General features: G+C 40.4%; 1 protein-coding gene across 1 annotated transcript in view; it reads left to right on the top strand.

The window, feature by feature from the left end:
• LOC122969984 (ubiquitin-conjugating enzyme E2 E2-like) overlaps positions 1-14,993 on the top strand; it is a 68,006-nt gene that overhangs the window by 7,991 nt on the left and 45,022 nt on the right. Inside the window, exon 3 of the mRNA XM_044336056.1 lies at positions 3,054-3,104. Coding sequence (XP_044191991.1) covers positions 3,054-3,104 — 51 coding nt within the window. The remainder of the gene's footprint in view (positions 1-3,053; positions 3,105-14,993) is intronic.

Raw genomic sequence — 14,993 nt, 5'->3', positions numbered from 1 at the left:
AAGGCCCCAACGTCATTAAACACTGACTGTTGACAAAAAAGGCAAAACTAAAATGTAGTTTAAACATAAAAACTTTGCCAAAATAAGGAAAAAAGAGAAGACAAAATATTATAGAATCACGGGAGCTGTAGCCTGAGCAGCACGTTAGCAGAGCAGCACGTTAGCAGAGCAGCACGCTAGCAGAGCAGCACGCTAGCAGAGCAGCACATTAGCAGAGCAGCACGCTAGCAGAGCAGCAGCAGTGAGTGCTCTGTCTCTGTGTCTACAGTGGAGGCGTTCAGGTACAGTGTTGAGTGTATGTCACCCACGTGTTGGAAACACTCAGGGCCCAATACACTGACTGTAGTTACACACATAAAACAGAGGAAAATAGACTTCAGGTCACGTTTACGTGTATATAGTGTGAGTGAAACATGAGCCGTTATGCAGCCTGTGTAGACAGCTGTATTGATTAAAGTAGCAGTGTATAACGTTACCTTTCCTTATAGCAAACCTTACCTTGTTTAACCTTTAATACTGATGCCATGTGAACTAGCTTACCAGACAGTTATTTTGTTAACCTTATGTCATTATTAAGTCCATGGGGCACATGTTTCTTTTCTCATTAACACCGACCTCAGATCTATTTAATTTTTTTTATTGCAAGCAGATTGCAGTTGGTGTGTGTACAGTATTCTTTTCAATTTTATTAGGTTAACTACTTTTATTTCCGTTGTTCAGAACAGAAAGGTAAGTTTATACTTTGGGCAACCAAAACATTGGTTTCAAAACATTTCATTGTCTGAACAGCTCTCCTTGTTTTATAATAGTTTTAAAGAAAGTATCGGGCCACAGTTGCTGAATCATGCTGGTTCAAAATAAATATGCAAAACAGAGCACGTTCCATGACTGGATGTATTCCTTATATTGATACCATCAGACCAGACACTTCCTGCAAAGCAGCATTCTTAATCATTCAACCTGTGTTTTTCATCAGATAACGATAAGATTAAATCTTATATGAAATAAGTTTGACTTCAGTAAAATGACAAAAAAATTAATGGTTTTGGCTGGACTTTCTTTGATTAAGATAAGACTAGAATGCCCAGACTTTTAGTCAACTAAAACTTGAGGTTTGCTAAATATGATAAAAACTAACACAAACATTTGACACAACACACCAAAAGTTCCAGGTACTTTGAACCCAGAGGAACTAATCTCAAGGACTAAACTTGGAACTTTAAGTCCCTGTTGTGCATCCTGTTTGTGTTTCCACTCTATCTGAGGAACCAGGTAGATCATGCAAATTAGACCCATGAGGAATTTAAAAATGATGGCAGCATTTAGAGACGCAGTATTAACACGAGGAAACAACAACACAGATTTGCCCTTTGTATTTACTGCTGCAGGAGTTGGATGTAATGAATGAATGAAAAGGAGAAATGCAGAGGAGGAGAATGAAACTATGCGTGGCTGTCTTCACTGTAAATCATCCGTTGAGTGTTTGATGGTTATTAATTTCTCCTTTAGAACATAACCGCTGTGAAACAATCAGAAAATAACATTTTATTTCTCTCATTTACTGCTTTGTTCTCACTACCGCCGCTCCCTCGCCCCCGCTCAACCACCACCACGCTGTCTCTCTCTCTCCCTCTCACTCACTCCTGCTCTCAGCTCGCTCATGCTATCTCTCTCTTTTTCTCTCATCTTTTTTAAAATGAGTCGGGACGCCTTACTTTACTTTTAATATTAAAAAATGAAGAGAAATGTCCTTCCCTTGTCCTAAAAAGTTCCTAAATCGATACTAAAGTACTTCCTTGTTTTATGAATGAAGCTGTGCTGTGTGTGTTTGACCAATCAGCGATGGTCATCTCTGCAAACTCCGCCCCCAAAGTTCCTGTACTTTTGGAAAGTAACCCCACCCCCCAACCCCCAAAGCAGAGACTTTTTTGGGGGTTGAGCAATCTCCCTGGAACTTAATTTAGACCCTGATCCCTGTGGTGGAAATGCAGGAAAAGGTTCCTCAAAAGGTTCTTAGTCACTGTGTAAAGTTCCTGCAGTTGAAAAGCAGCTTTTGAGAGCATTATGTAGAGCAAAATTTCACAAAGCAAAATAAGATGGCAGGGCATGTCATGCACTATCTAGTAAATATTGAGTGATTTTGGACAAAGCTCAGGTCATTGAATTTCTAGAATATTGCAAAATTTGACAAAACAGACAATAGAAGATGCAGATGTTTCACATATTTAATGCTTTTTGTTGGAGTTGTCAACTAAACTGCATCAGAAAGAGAATATTCAACCCAAAAGAAAGAAAATAAATATTTAATGTCATGGAAGCACATTTACTTACAGTCTGTGGAAAGTCATGGAAAAAGCAAACTGTAGATACATCAACACCTTGGTGGAAAAACCTGGTTTGAAACATTTTCGAGTCTCTCGCGTTTAACAAAAGCAGAAATGTAAATGAGACAGAGGTGGTCTCCTCTGCACAAGAGGGAATAACTGCAGCATTTACAGCTGAGTGAATGACTGTAAAATATAACACCTGGCTGCTGGATCCTTTTAGGCAAATCACTGGCGTAGTTATGTCATGAATACTTAACCAGGGAGAAATCTGACCCCTCTACGGTCTATTCATCAAACCTTTTTTTTTTTTTAATGTGCCCTATGAGGGAAATGCTCCCACCAGCCTCCTGAAAGCGTGAGGGGTGAGACAGGACCATGATCAGCAGCCAAATTAATTTGCTCAGATATATCAGATGATGATTCCCTCATCCGACATGGCCTTGTGACATCAATATCAATTTATGCGCGCGCAGTTAAAAAAAAAAAAAACGGCAAATATTCAGCCATGCATCCCCGTGTTGATCTTGTGTGACAGGACTTATTCCTGTGTTCAGTCACAGCTCTCAGGAGCTCATTAGAAAATCAATGAGGTATTCAGTGTGTACACTTACAGATTGATTTTTACAGGCAGGATTTATATAACTGTCTGTGTTTTGTGCGTGTGTGTGTGTGTGTGTGTGTGTTTTCAGAGTGTGATTGTAACACAGATCTTCATCTCGTTTTTAGGATCCAGAAAGAGCTAGCAGAGATAACCTTGGACCCGCCGCCAAATTGCAGGTAGGAGCCTGTTGATTGTGTGTTTTTAAAAGGGCTATCTGCTCTGACACCTGAGGCACTTTTGTGTGTGTGTGTGTGTGTGTGTGTGTGTGTGTGAGCCTGCACTGTGTGAGCTGTGTGAATGGATTGTGCCGGCTCAATGAGTCACATGAATTGGTAGATTATTGTGCCGTGTTTGCGCCACTGTTTGCTCTGGCTGAACCGTCGTGAATGGACCTTGTAAGCAGTCTGAGGCATGAATCAGAGTCGCGGGTAAAGAAATAGAATAAATAAATATCTGTACGATTGACCTGATTGGCAGTGTTTACCATGAGGATCACTGTAGCAACACTGTTGTGTTTGCTCACACTCCCAAAAGGGTTGGGAAAGGCACTCTGCTGTGGCTCAACTGGATTGCATGGTTTATTTTCCTCCAGAGTCAGAGCGCGGTGAAAGGCAGAGGTAACACGCGTTCCTGCCAATCAAGATCTGCGTAAGAGCTTTCATTGTGTGGGGTTTTGTGAGTCAGCAATCCTTCTCAAAACTTTTTGGGAGCAGCGTTTAGAGGGCGAAGGGAAGGTGGAGGTGCGAGCCTGACGCTGTGAGCGACGCAGGCAGCAAGTCACTGAAGTCCAGGCATTTCCTGTAGGGCTGAAAAACCAGAGAAACTCAATGATGCGAGGACACGCTCAGGGTTGTGGGCTGAGAAAACGTTGGCCACAGCTGAGTTTAGACACTCCAAATAACCCGACCTAAAAAGTAGGTATGCACCACTCTGACTCAGAGTGTCTACCAACATCTACAGATGTGGTACCAGTGCTGTCTTTCACTCACATTAACAATCTATAAACCTCACCGAGTGTAATTTATTGGAATACTTCTCATGTAAGCGAACATGAGGCCGTGACAGCCAACTCCACATAGAAGGCATTTGTAGGAGCGTTCCTGACGTCCGTCACTCGCGTGTCTCACGGAACAGATACGCTCCCATTTTATTAACTGTATCAATCCACACCGAGTCCCAGACAGTCTTATGGAAGACCGCTCGCATTTTTTTACGCTCCCGGTCTTTTTCCGTCATGTTTAGTGCAGCACAATCTGAGCAAGCAGCTGTTTAAATCACACAAATATCCCGCTGTATATGTGTTTTGAACTTATTATCCGTATCTATATCGATTGATCAAGGCTCCCGGGTCTTGTCTGTGAGCTGGCTTGTTTCACTGCGGGCAGATTCTCTCTCGCCCGCTACGGTGGTGGGAAATAAAATCACTGAATCAATAAAATACAAACACTGTAGATTTCTTCCCGCGGAGCCGACATGAAAACTGTTTTGGTTCAGTAAATTTGTGCCGTCAGTCAGCCCGGTGAAGGCAGTTTGTCCCCGCAGCCTGTCCTCTCTCGGCTCCACACGAGCTGCAGCTGAGAGATGAACGCGGGTCAGAGTCGCTGTCAGTGTGGATTGAAGAGGACGGTCTCGTTTCACATCTCCTATTTAGATTCCCAGTTAGATATTCATACACCATCATTCTTTTCAGGCTTGTGCATAACTTGATTATATTGTTCTAGACAGTTCAAATAATAATAATAAACTTTATTTATACAGCACTTTTCTTAACACTGTTACAAAGTGCTTCACAAAAAAATAAAATAAATAAAAGCCTGATCAGCCGTAGTCACCAAGCGGACAGTGTACAACAGAGCAGCTGATCCAGTGCTGTCAGAAGAAGAGAACAGCCACATCCATTGTTTGCATGGAACATAGACTCTGAAGTCATGTTAGTGATTTTATTCTCTGTTGCTGCTGTTGTAACTTTTTAACAAACGCTCAGCACTTTCCGTCTCACTATGTTAACTCATCAAAAAAAAACATTTTGAAAGGTGTTAAAAAAGCCACTTCTCCGTTCAAACCTTTGTGTCTGAACAATTCATCCACCTCGTTGCTTGCGGTGTAAAATGCACACTCACAGAGCCGTTTAGCAGGTGAGGAATGATAGAAAATAAGCTCTCTTCATGAAGAGACTATCCGTCAGAGTCAGGAGAGATCTCCCCCCGCACGTCGCCGTTTGTTTGTCGGCTCTCCGATCTCAAAGACAAGGCTAATCTGGTTGAAGTAAGCCATTATGTTTCCTGACAAAGGGCCAAACAGCAGAGGGGGGAAAAAGAAATTTCATGGGCAGCCATTTGTATAGAAAATTACATTTTTTTTTTTCTAAGGGAGGGCTTCCTTGAAGAACGTCCTCACTGAAAAGGAGCTCTTGTGACAAATGGATTCAGCACCGGCTGCGGTCGGACTCCTCAGTCATAAGTGAAAAATTAGGCTCAGGCTGTTGGAGCGTAGTTCAGCGGCAGGTAGAGAAGATAGGAGCCGGCGGAGGTGCGGCGGCGCTACTTGAAATGTAGATTTCTGTATTCATATGCCCCTTGGGGTATTTGCCTCACTCTTAACAGCTCCCAATTCCCCCACAAGGCTGTCACATCCCACGCCGTTTGATTTAGCCCTACACCTTTCACCACAACAATCCCCATTCAGGCTGTTCTTTTGTGCGATAAGCGAAGCACAATCGCACATTGTGAACATTAAAACCTTTTTTTTTTTTGCCGGGATAAAATTCTCTTAAAGCGTACTGTACCTCCGCTCACACCGTGTCTTTTTTTTTGTGGAACAAAAGGCTCCACATCTCCACAGCCTTTCTTCACCTGCTAATTGATGTGACAGTGTTAAATAGGCTGCGTTCACTGAAAGACATCAGATGTGAGGGGTTATGAACGGACGCTGTGATGCAGCTCATTACCCTACAGGCTTCAGCTCCTTTTTTTTTTTTTTTTTTTTTTTCTCCTCCCTGCCAGAATAAAAGCGCAGCTCATGATCACAGCCACTCCTACAAACATCCTCTCTGGCTCATTTTCTGCATTCCCTTCTGCAATAGCAGGAACGGTACTGTAATCCCTCTGGGGGGAACGAATAGAAAAACACCTTTAAGTTTTCTAAAGACAGCATGCCTTGTTTTAGATATCATTTGGCTTCATTTAAAAGGACTTAGCTGATTTTTTTTTTTTTTTTTTTTTTTTTTTTTGGGGAGGGATATGAGGAAATATTTTTTCATCATTCTTTTTAATCATCTTTGTCACACTGCCAGAGAGTAATTAATTGAATGTGACAAGCGCTCTGGAAGGGTATGTAAATAGCCCCCACACCAGACACATTATATTAGCCCAGTGCTTGCTCGGCCTTTCTGCCTCTCTCTCTCTCTCTCTCTCTCTGTGTGTGTGTGTGTGTGTGTGTGTGTGTGTTTTCCATAATTACCATATCCTTTCATGATCGTCCTGGCAGCGTTTTGATAAGAATCCCCCATCGGCTGAGGGAAAACAATGTGTGGATTCCAAGGGGGAATTGGCCATGCTCTCTCTCTCTCTCTCTCTCTCTCTCTCTCTCTCTCTCTCTCTCTCTCTCTCTCACTCTCTCTTTCTTAATCCCAGTAAGACTGTGCGTTCCAGAGGAATAACAGCGGATATCAGCGAAAGATCTTAAGAAATGAAAGCAATAAGGCAGAAGAAAGTATCAGTGCAGAATGGGTTTGAATGAGAGAAATGTGAATTCATCCATGACTATCAGGCTGGAGATATGATTGACTCAAACATAATTCAGCTTTCACCAAGAGCTGGTTCACTTTCTCAAAGGAAGATAATAGACACTGAGCTCAGCTTTACTCTGACAAAATACTGTCTTTCCATTCAGCTGTCAAAAAAAAAAAACCTCCACCATGTGAATGATGTTTATGTCATTTAGGTTATGCAAATGATTTGCTTTGTTCAGTTTCATAATGATAAGGCTGCACTTCTCCTTCAACAAGTGATGAATGTTGAGTATTGCTGTTTTTCAGTGACATGTTTCAACTTATTATCCAAAGTTGAAAACAAAGAAATGCATAACTGATCTCATCCTAATAATATCATTCACCCTTACATCAGTCTGTCTACAAGCTAGGTTTCAACTTTTCCTCCTTGATGAAAGTTCTAGGTTATCATCATAGTCACATTTCCCAAAATAGTGAAAAATGTCAGTCAGCATTATTTGCAGTCCATGGTGATGTCTTCAGATGTCTTCCAAAAGATATTCACTTCACTATCATTTAAGAGCAGAGAAAGCAGCAAATGATCTTTTTTTTTTTTTTCAAAATTGAATCTTGAACAGCATCAGATTGACCCTGATTACCCTTCATCAGTCACCCTGATGTGGTGAATAAAGCGTGGTGTTCAGGAGAAGAGGTGAAGCTACACACTAGTCTGCACCTCACTGTGTGAAAGTTGCAAATTGCAGCATCAAAGTTGCAACATTTCAATCTGGGCAATCCATGCAAGCACCAGCTTGTGGTGCTGCGTCAGCATCGATTCTTCCTCTCTGGTGACCTGTGCAGACTTTCCCACAGTGTTTTTATGGTGGAGTTTGTCCACCTCCCCTAAAACACAGGCCATCATAAATAATAAATACACATCTATGAACTGAAACATGAACCTTCAGGGGAAAGTGTGCAGATGTGTTTAAGGCATCATCTACTTATTAAATTGATAATGAGATGAAATGTGTCAGAATCCGGGGGACTTACCACCTCTGCTAATCATGCACAGGCGCAAATTACCGACCAGGCAAAAGAGGCAACAAGTACTGTATTTCTGCAACGGAGAGCATGATGCAGAGAGAGAGAGAGAGAGAGGAAGGTCTGATGTGATGTTTTCAACAGAGACCCAACAGCAGACTTCTGCCCTGAGGACTCCATGTCTTCATGAAAACAACTGCTGCATTATTTACTGTGACCATCCAGTGATGTCAATACAAACATGCAGCAGCAACAAGAGAATCACATGTCGGTCCAACATTAGCATGAAGCAACGTAAGAGAGTTCAGCGTTCCGTGCACGTTAATCACACTCCAGTGAGCTATGAAGATGAGGAAATACATTTCCACAATTTAACCAACTCGCATGGTGGTGTCTTTTTGCGTTGTGTGCAGTTTTATTGTGTTAAGAATGGAGGCGGTCAATAACACATGATGCTTCCTGTGGTGAAGGCAGAATCACAAGGAGAAAAATCAATATTTGTCAACTAAATCCCCTGACAGCTGGTATATTTACATTGAACCCTTTTTCATATGAAAACAAAAACCAATGTAAATATTAAATCATTTCCAAAAAGGCACATCTGGGTTAGTGCAGCATGTGGTTTTCCTGGTCCTGGTCTGGCCAGCTGGACAGTAGGAAAGTAGTTTGAGTCAAGGATTCCATATCTTTTTTTTTTTTTTTTTTTTTTTTTTTTTGCAGGATCAAGCCCATAACAGACTTTTGAGTCAGTAAAAGGAAGAAAAGATGTTTTACTGGCAAGTGTTTCTAGCAATGACTCTTCTCATACATCTGTCTCATAACTCTGTGTTTTACGAGGTATCGGCAGCTGTTACACTTACAGTATGAGGACCGTAATACACGCATATCAAAGTCAGAAATAACTTCTATATCTTCAGGGCTTTCTAGTCCCCTCAAGTGTCTGATGCAAGCACAAGACAGAGTTTAAAGATGTCAGTAAAACGTACATACGACCGAAATCCCCCCACAGCAGTTTCACAATGATTGACAGACAGGAAATTAGTGTTATGTTGCTATTCAGCTCTTTACCAGCCGTAGTAAACCAACATAAATGGAGCTTTTACCACAGAGATGATAAATCTACAAACCAACAAAGTGAACATGTCAGAACCAAAGGAAAAACATTTACACACACACTCTGAGACGTCTTCTAACAAACAGCATTTGAAATGATTTTTAAATGGGAACCTAATGGATTATACAACGCCGTAAGCCCAGTCTTTTAAAAAAAAAAAAGTACCTTCAGGTTCAACTTGTCTTGGCTGCTGTAAGGATTACCGGTGTCGTGAGCAGATAGAGACCTTACAGACGACGCCGTCCTCGCTGTGTCCACGGGACAGCTGAGGTAAAACGCAGCGTTCAGCTTTATTACACACTTCATCTCCGTTTTTCTTCACCACTAAAACCAAACACCATCTGCCACAACATAGTCTGTCAACAGTAAGGTGTAAATCAGCCCTTGTTTTCTGAGCCATTCTCTATATATCAGGCTTTGTTAAACATGTAGTAGAACTTATTTTCTCCATTCTATTAATCAATCAGATCAATGGAAAAATGAATCTGCGTTGTTTGTGCTATTTTTAGACTAATCAAGGAAAAATGCAGAACATGTGCTGGTTCCAGGATTTGCTGCTTGTCTTTGTCTAATATAGTAAAGTGAATGTCTTTGGGTTTTGTAATGTTCATCAGACAAAACAAGACATTTAAGGAAGTTGCCTTTGGTTCTGGGAAATTGTTATGTACTCTATTACATCACTATGTCTGTTGTTTTAAGTAGTAAAATGACTAATTGAGAATAAAATCATCACATTACTTGATAATGAAAAGAATGAAACAATGTGCTATGTTCAAAAACATCTTTCAGACAAAAAGAGCACGAAATGTTCGAAACAAATTTTTTGGAAAAAACCATATGGAGTTAACTTTTATCCAAACACGGATGCCACTATCACCACTTCTGGTTTCACACAAACGTTATGATGATGTACATGAAGGAAGTGATTTGTAGCATCAGCACATTCTTTACACATCAACATTAACTCAAAGCAGCACATGAACGGAGCCGGACAGAAGACTGTATTTAATGTAGATCGGTCACTTATCTGGTTAAAAGGGTCAGTCTCTGCTGACCCGACAGATCAGATCAGTGGATCCCTATTTCATGTACATTAATGTTGTATTACTGAGGGGAACACGGAATTCAGCAGCCCACCTCTGTTTAATTGGACAACCTCCACAGTCACCATTAAAAATGAGTACATGATATAAAACCTTATTTTAGAGAGGACCTCAGGGCCAATGTTCTCTCCATCTGTCTCACGAAACATCCTGTGTTTGTCTGGGCTCCCCAGCTTGTCATGCAGGGATTATTTTTTTTACTTTTTTACTAGATCCTTTAATATCAGACTCTGAAGAACATACAGGATGAGGATAAATTGAAAAATGCTTGAGAGACCCTTTAGTTTTTTTCTTCATATGGCCCAATAATTGAATGAGAAAATAGTGCACCCTGAGTCTTTATTTAGAAGGTACATTTGTCAGAGAGCAGTCTAGCCAAGTTCAACATATGAAAGTAGGTGTTTAGATACTAGCGATGAGTCGATTAATCAATTAGTCGATTGTCAAAATGAATCAGCATCTATCTTGAGAAGCGATTAATCATTTCAGTCATATTTCAAGAAAAAAAATACAAACATTCAATAGTTCCAGACTCTAAAATGTGAGACTTTCCTTCATCTTCTATGATAATAAACTGAATACAAGGTTGTTTTAGACTGTTGGTTTAATAAAACAAGACATCTAGAGATGCCACCTTATAACTGATAATGAAAATAATGCTATAGAAGTGGATTGGGCATCAGATACTCTCCAGAACTGCAGCTTCTTTCCTGTGGTAGAGTCCCTTTTCCTCTGGCATGTTCAGGGGGAGGTTGAAACATATGTGTGAAGCGGTCTGGTCTGTAGTTGAGGTCTGCATTTCAGCCCTGCAGCATCTCAGCCAGCTACTGTAGCTGTAGATGTGGTCTTGTCAGATAAATGGGAGGAGGTCCGGTTTGTTATTAGGAAACATCCCGCAGTGAAACAGCCGGCTTGTGGGCACACCAGCTGTTCAGCCAGCAACTCGCTGCTCAGACAAAAAGCTGCATTTGTTCATACAAGAACAGAGACCAAGGGAGGGCGGGACGATACAGTCTAAATGTGATTACAACAACAACTAAAATGATTATTACTATGAACTAACAGCTGTATAAAAAAACAGTATGTATGAAGCAGAATGCTGTGGTGTTGGTGATGACTGTGTAGTTTTGTGTTTTGGTTGATAGGGAACAGTGCTGAGCTTGTGGTTTGCTGTTGAGAAATGAGTGTGTATTTACCATGCCAGTTCACTGGTTATGGGGGAGGATAATGATAATAATAATAGGCTGTTTCATCATTACAGTCTGAAATGATGAAAGAAGATTGCTATATTACTCTACTTCATAGCCATGAATCTTTGTCAATGTATACTGCAATCTTCTTCCTTTCAAATACTTAAAATAGCTGAAATATTTCCACAACACCACTGCCCTATCAGAGATGTCTTCCTCATTCGAGCTCAAGGACTCTCAAGCCCTCGCCTTTGTAATGTTAGAAAGCAGTAGCATGTCACGCTGTGGTTAGTAGTTACAGTTTACTTTGAAACCACACAGTTGACTGTGTGTCACTTGATAGGCTGGTGTCAAAGCAAAAAAAAAAAAGGACTGTTGATAAGGATTATTATATTTTTTTAAAGAAAAAATCAATATAGCTTGCAATATGTGGACAAAAGTACCTGTCCATATAGATTTTTTTTAATCTTTTAGTGGCTTTTGATGAAGGAGAATCTTCAGGCTACAGCGTACTATGAGATTTTAGACATAGTCTGATTCCGATTTAACATCAAAACTTTGTGTTTGTCCCTTTCCTGTTTCAACATGACACTACCTCCCATGCGTAAAGCCAGCTCCATAAAAAAAAATGCTTGTCTCAGTTTGCTGTGGAACAACTTGACTGGTTTCCACAGAGCCCTGACATCAACCCCACCCAGCACCTTTGAGATGAACTGGACTTAATCACCCAACATCAGTGTCGGACCTCACTAATGGATGGGAGCAAATCCCTGCAGCCAGGTTCCAACATCTGGTGGAAAGACTGAAAGCAGAAGACCGGAGGCTGTTATAGCAGCGGATTAATGTCCATGCTGTCAGATATACATTTGGCCCCAGACTTACTTAGACCTTTTTGTGTATGAACTAAATTGGCTCCCTGAAGGCTAAGGCCATCTGAGACAGCCTGCTCTGTTCTGAAGGACTAATTAAAAGTTGCCAATATGGTGTTATAATTAAACCGCCAGTTCATAACTTGTAACCGTCTCATTTACACCTGTTAATGAGGTAATAGTTCATTGTTCACTTGTACACCTGATGTGAACACATAGCACTGCACATAACACAGTCAGTGATTTATTTAATTGAATGCTGAAATAATGGTACATACCTGCAATACCCGTCTCTATGTCTTATGATCTCTGTAGGGTTTCATAACATTTTACTGAATCCAAATCCACTTTCAAATCTGTGTATCCAAATCCTTTCAAATCCCTTATCAAATCTAATTAGGGGTTTTTTTCCCTTCAACACCAGCATGTAACTGAAGTTATGAATAACTAAAAGAGATTCAATTTAGATCTGTGATCATTTTTCTTGGCAGGGAAGGAAGAACCATATGTTCACAACCTGTAACTACAGCCTGAGAACAAGATAAGCAGCAGAAGATATATGCAGTGCTGATTAAATGACACCATGAAATAACAGGTGTAGCGCACTTACATCGCACACCTCATTTTACACAAGCTATTCGCTCCAAATACTGAAGGCCCCAATAACAATTAACTTAATGAATATTGACATATGAATGAATGAATTCTCCAAAAAAATGACATGAGGCGATCAGCTGGATCATTTTTGAAAAGTCACCAATCTTTTGGTCTTTTAGATTGATTGTAGAGTGATGATACAATCCAAGCTTGCATCTAAAATTTGCACTTATTTGACATGAAAATCAGCAAAAGTAAATGCGAATTAATGTGCATTTAGAAGTTTGGTCATTAAGATAAACAGTTGGTGGCACTAAATCTACAGCCGGTGACAAACTATTGCAGAAGACAAGATGACATCATTAAAAGAAAAGCAGCCAAAGCTCAAACAATGGAAAACATGATGTGAATATGACATCTCTGTTTCTTGTATTAATTTGAGGAACGTTGAAGTGACATTGAGGTGACACGCTTCATGATTTATTTGCTAAGTCTGTGTCCACTGCACATTTTCTTTCTATCGATACACCCCCTCAGCCAAGTGTAAAAAAACATAAAAATGCGCATAGAAACAGGTGGATGGAAACACCTGCAGTTATTTTCTTTCCGCTCACTAACAATCTTTGGCTGTGCACAGACACCAGCTTGCAGAGAGCACGATATCATCACGCAACAGCCAAAGGGTTATGGAAATAAAGCTAATTAACTACAGCTGATATCATCTGCTGCGTGTGATGTTTGTCATTTAGCAAAAGGGATGGTCAGTCCTGGCTGAAAATGAGATGCTGATACCTGAATCTTTCCTATATTTGTCTAAAAAAAAGATTTGTTGCTGTCAGAGTTTCACAAATCAGGTATTTTGTCAGCTGGGAAACTGATTGTGAAATGTTTGGATCTCAACCTTAAATCTCTGTAACAAGTGCGAGTTCATGGGAAAGCATGCAGTGTTGTCTTTCACTGATGTTGTGTGCATCTCATTTACTCAATTTAGTTGCGTATCCTAAAGTTTCTGGCTCCAATTTGGGGGGTCTAGAAAACCTGGGGTTGAGTAAATCAATGCCATTTGTTGTAACAACAACTAAAAGTGAAATAAAGTGAGTTGGACTTAAGAAATATCCTCAATTCACGTGACCACTGTGATCTCTAGATCTCTTAAACTGAGACTATCTCAATTTTAGTTCCAGTGCAGAATCAGAGTGATACAGACAGCAGACATGCACACAAGCACACACAACTGCTCTATTTATTCCAGTGAGTTTTTCAGAGATTATGTGCTTGTATGTCTAATGGAACATTCGCTACAGTTAAGGAGCTGCTTAAGACCGCTTTGTTCTCCTGTAAAAAGATTTCAAGCAAGCTGGAGAAATCCTGATCTGTCAGATCACTCCAGATCTGTGCGGCGATGCCTGCAAAATGGGTAGAATCCCTGAGAATTCACAAAAAAATGTAAAGTTCACTGTTTCAAGGAGGAAAAACAGAGGATAAAGTAGGAAGTTGAGCTGAGAATGACAGAGAGAAATGCACCCATCTGCTCGACAGAGGAGGGAGGAGAAAGATTTGTGCAGCCCCTGCAGAGAGATGGAACTATGGAAATACTGATTTTTCACTTTCTCTTTACCCAGTCCTTCTCTCCCTCCGGCTTCCTGTGAAAGCCTTTTTGACTTTCACACTTTATACATGTCTTCATCAGCTCTCAGCTGCTTCACACCGCAAAAAAAAGCTACTTCTGCTTAACACCAGTCTTTACCCTGTATATTATCTTCTCATTTAAATAGTATTGATTTTGTTTTTCTGTTTCAGTTTCAGAGGTCAAAGTGACATGCAGCTGAGTGTGAGAAGGTCATTTATCTTTACATATTTACAATGATATCTAAAAATCCTGTGTACATTATGACTTTTTTTATGAGTGACATATTGTTTGTTCCTGGATACTGTATAGTTAAAAGATAAAGTGCTGTTTGTGTGTCAGAGGCAACAAGGCAAGCGATTTCAACCTCAAAGAAAAGCTTTAATATTAAACTTTTCAGATATAATTAAATAGTAAGTGTAGCTACAGACAGGAAACATGGAGGGAGAGAGAGAGAGAGAGAGGGAGAGAGAGAGAGGGTTATGACATGTAACAAATGTCTCTGGCAAGTAGGAGTGGAAATCTTTGGGAATCTCACAATTTGATTTGTTTCCAATTCTTGGTGCATGATTGAATTCAGATTTGATTCTTGATTCCATAAACAGAAAGGGGGGCTGTCATGCAGCACTGTATCCCAAACTGTTCACTCCTGTCCTTTGTCCACTGAACTGCAACTAACTGGAACTAACTGTTCTTGATGAAGGTCCCCGTCTGACTGGAGGCATTAATTCACCAAACCTGAAGGCACAACACTGAGCAACAGAAAAAAAAGCAGAGAAAAGAGTGTGAGAGTGTAACTGAACCGTATTCATTAG

Source organism: Thunnus albacares, chromosome 19 (assembly GCF_914725855.1).
Source record: "Thunnus albacares chromosome 19, fThuAlb1.1, whole genome shotgun sequence".
NCBI lineage: Eukaryota > Metazoa > Chordata > Actinopteri > Scombriformes > Scombridae > Thunnus > Thunnus albacares.
The sequence above is the reverse complement of the archived record's forward strand: the minus strand, read 5'-3'. Positions and strand labels throughout refer to the sequence as shown.